General features: G+C 58.8%; 1 protein-coding gene across 1 annotated transcript in view; it reads right to left on the bottom strand.

Annotated features, from left to right (window-relative positions):
• Positions 1-5,703: 5,703 nt before the first annotated feature.
• The window catches only part of MAPKAPK2 (MAPK activated protein kinase 2), a 45,893-nt gene continuing 44,341 nt past the window's right edge, over positions 5,704-7,255 (bottom strand). Inside the window, exon 10 of the mRNA XM_027976142.3 lies at positions 5,704-7,242. Within this exon, the coding sequence (XP_027831943.2) occupies positions 7,099-7,242 (144 nt within the window). The 3' untranslated portion in view covers positions 5,704-7,098. The remainder of the gene's footprint in view (positions 7,243-7,255) is intronic.

The raw sequence follows: 7,255 nt of genomic DNA, 5'->3' as shown, positions 1-7,255 counted from the left end.
ACCTCCTGCAGTACAGGCTCCAGTCACAACTAACCAAGGTCTGGTCTCAGAATCAGATGAGATTGTGATTTCTTTGAAAAGTAAACCTCTGCCTGGCGAATTCAGAACCACAGGCCTCCAAATCAGAGGCTAAAGGCTGGGAGAACTCAGCTCTTTCTGAACCGTAAGGCCTCGGGAGGCTCTATTTGAGGAACAAGAGACTAGCAGCTGCCGAAACTGAGGAAGGACCAGGATCACATTTCACATGGTCCCAGACACCAGTGGCCTGAGCCAGCAACTTGGCCTGGGCTTGGGCCAGAGCCATCCCGTCTGAAGGCTCATTTGCATGACCTTTCCAGTACTTTGCATCACAGGGCCCAGGAACACTCCTCCCCTAGGATCAGAGAGGTCAAGACCAGTATTTGGTCACACAGGACCTGGGGGACAGAAACTAAACTCGGGGCAGAGGGTGGGCGGGGCGGGGGGAAGAAAGGACTCATGAAGGGAGGGGGGAAAGCCAGTCCCAGTATTTCACTTGCAAATCCTGGCAGGGGTGCCCGATAGGGTAGGAAACTTTACTGCCCCTTAGAGCAAGAAAGTTACGCAAATGAATGCATTTGCATGGCAGCCTACTCCCTAAAAATGACTTATCACATGAAGGTTCCCTGCTCTCAGGGGCAGTCACTCCCCCCAGAGTCCCACCTGAGATCCTGCAAGCTGGACAGACAAGATTTTCTGATTACCAGCTCTGACTTCCCTTCAGCGCAATCATTATTCCCTCCAAGGGGTGGAGGGACATAACGCAGACCCAGGCCTGAGATGCTGGTGTGTGCAAAATAAGAAGTATGGAAGCTTAGGTACATTAAACTGTGTATTTGTTACAAGGAAGCTCCTAAGGGCTCCAGGTTTAACATGTCTGAAGCCCATGGTGTAGGGAGCATGGTAAACAGGGATGAGAAAGACCTGCAAAGAACTCTAGATTTTCAGGGATACTCAGAGGGGCTTCCCAGGTGGCACTAGTGGGTGAAGACCCAAATGCCAGTGCAGGGGAAGAGACGCGGGTTCGACCCCTGGGTCAGGAAGATTCCCTGGAGAAAGAAATGGGCACCCACTCCAGTATTCCTGCCTGGAGAATCCCATGGACAGAGGAGCCTGGTGGGCTACAACCCACGGGGTTGAGGCGCAGTTCAGCCAAACAATAAACGACGGGGGTGAAGAGAGGGAAGGGGCTGGGGGCAAGATGACACAAACTAAGAGACGCAAACTGCTAAGTATAAGATACGTCAGCGACACGTTGTACAGCACAGGGAACAGGGCCGACAGTACGTAACTCAGATGGAGCACAGCGTTTAACAAGAACCGTACCTCGCCGCGCTGCACACCTGAAGCGCACGATACTTAAATCAACTGCATCGCAGTTTCTAAAAAAATGCGTGGGGAAATCCCTGTCAGGCTATGTTCCCAAATTTGGGTTTGGGGGAAACAAACATGGTGAAGCAGGGGAATCCAGGTTGAAGGGACTGAGAAAACAGACAGAAAACACGGAGGACGCCCCACTGCCGGGGCTAAGTCAGGTTTCCGATGGCCAGCGGTCCAGCTGCAGTGCTGAGCAGGTCAAAGGCCAGAGGGGTGATCCCAGACTCAGGGACAGGAAGAGCAGGCTCGGACCCGGACTCAGGAGAGGAAGAGTGGGCTCGGAACCGGACTCAGGACAGGAATAGCGGGCTCGGGCCCGGACTCAGGACAGGAAGAGCGGGCTCGGGCCCGGACTCAGGACAGGAAGAGCGGGCTCGGGCCCGGACTCAGGACAGGAAGAGCAGACCCGGACTCGGGAGAGGAAGAGCGGGCTCGGGCCCGGACTCAGGACAGGAAGAGCGGGCTCGGGCCCAGACTCAGGACAGGAAGAGCGGGCTCGGACGCTGCAGAAACCAGAGCAGAGACCTGTAGGGAACACCTCCACCGCGCCGGCTGTCAGCTAGGAGTCTCTGCAGGCGCGGCGCTCCCCTCCTCACCACGGGCAGGGCCACTGACCCGAGAGCGGCGACCCTCCCTGCCCGGCTTGGTCTCACGGCCCCCTCCTCCAGGCCGAGCCCCAGGAGGGCTGGAGCTGCATCAGAGCGTGGCCTTGCTGCTCCTGGAAGGAGTCTCCTCAGAAAGGCTCTGACCCTCTGAAAGGCGGCCCGTCCGGGGAAGGGCCACCCCTGCACCTGGTCAGTGCTCCCCCCTCCTGAAGCCCAGGCTTGGCCACATTGCACGCTCACATGTCTGGGTCAGGGAGGACCAACACTGTCCGCCCCCAAAGAGGCACCCACGGAGGGCTTCACCCAACAGAGGATGACGGTCCAGGATCTTCTGACCTCACTCATCCCGCCAGTCTCAAAACCTCTGGGGCCCACAAAGACCACCTGGGCTGGGACTGCACCCCCTCACTGGGGCAGTCTTGACCGAATCAATCCAGACCACAACGTTTATGTATCCGGGACTCCAGATGCAAAGAAGGGAAAGACAAGGTCTCTGAGGGTCGCACGCAGATTTTGTATCTCAAGGACTAGCAATCGGGCAGACACTCGGTCTTACACTTGGTTTTTGCACTAAAGCATAGTACAGGTAGAAATGCCTGGGCATTCATTTGGTGACTTAGTATGCTGGGTCTGACTGAGTGCAGGGAAAGGAAGACAAATTCACTGAAAAGGCCCCACCAGAGCCTGGGGTCCCTTCCAAAGAACGACTACTCCCCAACTCGGCCAGTCTCCCTCTTGCGGGGTGGGCGCTGTATGTGGGCTTCAAGAGACAGAGCCTGGGAGGGGCTGTATCCACACGCTCAGTCATGTCAGACTCTTTGTGACCCTAGGGGCTGTCGTCTGCCAGGCTCCTCGGTCTATGGGATTTTCCAGGCAAGAATACAGGTGTGGGTTTCCATTTCTTCCTCCAAGGTATCTTCTTGATTTAGGGATCGAACCTGTGTCTCCAGCATTACAGGCGGATTCTTGACCACTGAGCCATTAAGGGAAGTCTGAGGGTTAGAGGCCGCCCCCCTAAACCACCTTCCACCGCCTGGAGAAGGCCCGGCAGGTTTGCGAACATTCAGCTGGCTGGGGAGATAGCTACCTTCCCCGGCCTCACCAGCTCCACCCTCGTCCCTTGAATAGCTGTTTCCTTCACACCTTGAGCAGCCCAGGACCTGCTCTGCCCACCAGCTCTACCCACCCGTCACTCACAGACCTCCGCGTTTCCTGTCTCCAACCCCCTCAGAGGAAAACCCCACATTTTCTGTTATTGTTTACCAACCCAGCGGCCTCAAGTGGAGCAGGAATGTGGTTTCAGCCTAGATGACACTCCCAGCTTCAAATCCGGGAGGGCAGCCCACCAGAGGGCGGGACACAGACGTGAGGAAAGTCACTCAGCCCGATGAGACGTCCAAGTCCACCATCTCACGGCACTCAACACCCCCAAGGCCGAGAAGAGCCACCGCCATTCCACAGAAATGGGAACATGCCCGGTGGAGAGGAAGCCTTCTGTCTCCCTGTCTGACCCCTTTTCCCTTCCTTATCTTTGGTGGGTTTTTTTTAAGAAGCTCTAAACTTGGAAGCAGGAGATCCAAGTCAGATCGACCTCTGCTTAGTCATGAGGCCTTGGGAGAGTCATTTCACTTCTTTGAGGCTGAGTTTTCTTCTTCATTTTACTTCTCTGAGGTCAGCTGGAGGCTAGACCGACTCTCCCGGAAGCCTTTTTTATGACGGTGAAGGGACCCGGGGGATCGCCCAGTGCAGCACCAGGCCTTCCTGGTGGCCACGAGTGTCCACAGGCCTTCCCTACCTCTCACACCACTCGAGGGTGTTTGAGGATCACATCCTATGTTGCTTCCTCCTCCAACCCTGCCAGCCAGCATGTGCCTTTAGGTACAAAAGTTTCCCCGCCACCGCACCTGGGAGTTTAGCAGACGGAGGTAAAGGGCTTCCCAGAGGCAGAGAATTCCGGGCTGACGCCAGCGTGGCCCGTCAGGAGCTTGCAGAGGGTAGACACCCGTGGTAAGACCGTTCTCATCAAGCCAGGCCCCTCCTGCCCTTCACCCTAGCCACCCTTCCCGAATGCCAGGTCCAGTCTGTGAAACGGGCCAGCCCGGGTGGAGGAGGAAACAGAACGCAGGGCTAACGCGTGGGGCGGGTGGAATGACATGGGCCTCGGGGACGGGGCAGCGGCCCCATGATGCTCACAGCCAACCCCGGGGCCTGGGAACACACCGCTTCATGGCAAAGGAACTCTACCAGTAGGACTGAGGTGAAGGGCCACTGCAGTGTCTGGGTAGGCCCCCTCTGACCACACAGGTCCTTCAAAGCGGGGGCTCCTTCCTGGTGAGATCAGAGCGATGTGACGTTGTCAGCCTTGAAGACGGAGGAAGGGGGCCTCAAGCCAAGAAACAGAGGCATCTCTGGAAGCTGCAAAGGCTTCAGGGAGAAGCGCAACCTGACCAGCCCTGTGTCGATCTCAGACTGGGGGACCATCGGACTCCTGACTTCAGAAGTCTAACAATTAAACATGTGCTATTTTAAGCCACAGAACGTATTAGAGCAGCAACAGGAAACTAACACGGCCTCCAAAGAGAGCAGAGCACTGGGAAACGGCCCCCTGCACCCCAGTTCCCACCCCTGCACCCCTTACTCCCTCTTTCTCCGGGTTCTTATCACCTCTGATACCCACGTTAAGCGCAGACATGACTGGACTTCTCTGACAGGAAAACTTCCCGCTGGCTCATTTGAGCAGTGGTTTCTAGAGACATGGGTTGAGCTTCAAGGCAGGAGCCAACCACACTCAGGATTTGTGAGGGGTAGGTTGTGGGGGCCTTGTCTCTGCCACGAGGCTGGGCAGGGGAGACGGGACCCCACTGATGACAGGGTGAGCAGGCCTCTCTCCTCCAGGCAGGAGGAGGTCTTGGGACAAGAACACCCTAGGCCTTGCCCCCTGAGTTCTAGTCCAAACCCACTAGCAGGAGGACCCCCAGGGCATCCCTTCACTCTCCTCGCTTTTCTCACTCATAAAATGGGGATAATGATCTTGGCCTGCCTGTCTCCCTGACAGCTCTGAGGATCATGTGAGAAAACGCAGGTAAACTCATCAACAGCTCCTTTTCCATCTGACTGGCCGGGAGAGCAGTGAGGTCAATAAACCAATTGCTTCCTTAGGCGCTGCCACAAGTCAATTCACCGTGCGATCTCAAATATCCGGGCCTCGGCCTTCACATCTGCAGACTGAACGCTCGCGGGGGCGCTGAGGCCGCTTTCAGCTGATGGTTTGGTTTCTGCCTTCTGTCTGGCCTCTGGCACCCCCTACTGGAGCTCGCAGGTACACCTGCTCCTCGACACTCCCCCAGGAGTCTCCATGCCAGCCCCAACCCTGACCCTGACCCTGACCCTGACCCCAACCCCAACCCCCGGCTGAGAATGTCAGCATCTGGCCATGGCTAAACAAGTCTAAGACCGGGCTGGGAAGCAGCTGGGCTCCTGATTCAGTAACTGGCAAAGCGCGCGGGCTCCCCCGCTGCAGGGCCCGTGCCCAGGCCAGAGACATCCCCCAGGCCCCTGATAGGGTGGGCGCTGGCTCCCTTGGGCCGGGGGCTCGCCTCTCTCCCCCAGGATACCCCGACTCTGCCCTCCCCTCACCACGCATGGGAAGACGAGAGGTGGAGGGCGTCAAGCGGCTGAACCTCAGGAAGGAAGAGAGAAAGCCTTTCAACTATTAAATCTGTTTAGTAAAGACAATTTTGCTCATACAAAACGACAAGAGTTCACAACAGTCTGAGAGCTGGGCGCCGTCAGAAGCGGGGAGGCGCTGCGGGCAATCGGTGCCTTGCCCTCGCACCCCGAGAAGGCCCCGGGCACCCCCAGCCCTGCCCGAGGGAGATGAGAGCTGAAGCACCACCGCCCCTTGCCCCAGGGACCGCGGTGCAGGGGCCCTCCCCACAGTGCTCAGGTTAACACGGGGCCTCCCCACCCCACACTGGCCTGGACACGTCGCTGAGTTGTTTGGGGCGGGGGGCGAGGGAGCAGCTGGTGAGGGAGCAGTTGGTGGGAGAGGGGCAGAGTCGGGACATCTTTGGTGCAAAGCCTCCCCCACCCGCCCGCTGGGCGGCGCCATGGACACTTGCAGAGGCCACGGGGGGTGCCATGCTCGCCCCCAAGGGACTGTGGACCGACAACCCGGAGCCCAGGAGGCACTCAAAAGCCAGGCTCACCCACGTGGGCTGAGGGCGGGCCTGCTGCAAAACGGCTGCAGACATGAGAGAACACCAGCAGGTTAAGAACGGCAGGAAGGGGGCGCAGAGGCCTGACTTGACAGCTCGGCGCCTTGGCGGAGGGTTCCAAGCGGGGCTCCAGTCTTCCTGGCGCTGCGCCAGTGCTCCATGCGCCCTTGTCTGCGCGGGGAGCGGCCCACACAGGCGGGGCCGGCGGCCTGGCTCAGGGCCAGACAGGCTCCCAGGCACTTGGGCAGGCCCAGCACGGGCAGGGTGGGCCTGGGCAGGGGAGACGGTTCCGAGTGCGGCAGGGGCCCCGCACACGCACACGCACACACACTCACACTCACTATCCGTCTGGCACACCGGGGACATCCGAGGGCTCAGCAGAGCCTCCGGGCCTCAGGCCCCACGGTCTGCAGCTCCTGGCAGGCCTCAGCCAGTGGGAACCTGGGGCTGTAGCGGGGAGGTCAGGGGGCCAGCGGCGCAACGCAGGACGCCCCTCAAGAGGGTTCCACAGACACCCTAGGACACACCGCAAACCCTTGCAGTCTCCAGACAGGACGGGGCTTGGGGTACACGGACGGGAGTGAGGGCAAGAACAATAAAAGAAGGTTCGTAAAAATTCTAAGTCAAATTACTGATAAAATTGCCAAATGAGCATAGGGTCGAGGGCACGGTGCTCCCTCTCCCCGGGGCCCCAGCCTCCCGGGCGCCCCCTCTCAGGCAGGTGGCCGGAACCGAAGGCAGAACGCAGCCTCTGAAGAGGTCCTGGCCCCTCGCGGCCGAGGAGGAGGGGAAGCGGGAGGAGGCGGCTCTGGGTCTCTGTTTAAAAAATCCAGCCGGGTGGATAGTTATTGCTTGTCCTCCAGCGGAGCGGCAGGCCCAGCTCAGTGAGCGAGGGCTGCGGCTTCCAGGGCCCGCGCTTTCTTCCGCCTCTTCAGAAGGAGAGGGTTGGACGCATCTTCAATCTTTTTTATCTTGATCTGCTCGTAGTCGACCCGCATCGTGGCCAAGGCACTGGTCATCTCCTCCTGGGGGTGGCGA

The sequence above is a fragment of the Ovis aries genome, chromosome 12 (assembly GCF_016772045.2).
Source record: "Ovis aries strain OAR_USU_Benz2616 breed Rambouillet chromosome 12, ARS-UI_Ramb_v3.0, whole genome shotgun sequence".
Classification (NCBI taxonomy): Eukaryota; Metazoa; Chordata; class Mammalia; order Artiodactyla; family Bovidae; genus Ovis; species Ovis aries.
The sequence above is the reverse complement of the archived record's forward strand: the minus strand, read 5'-3'. Positions and strand labels throughout refer to the sequence as shown.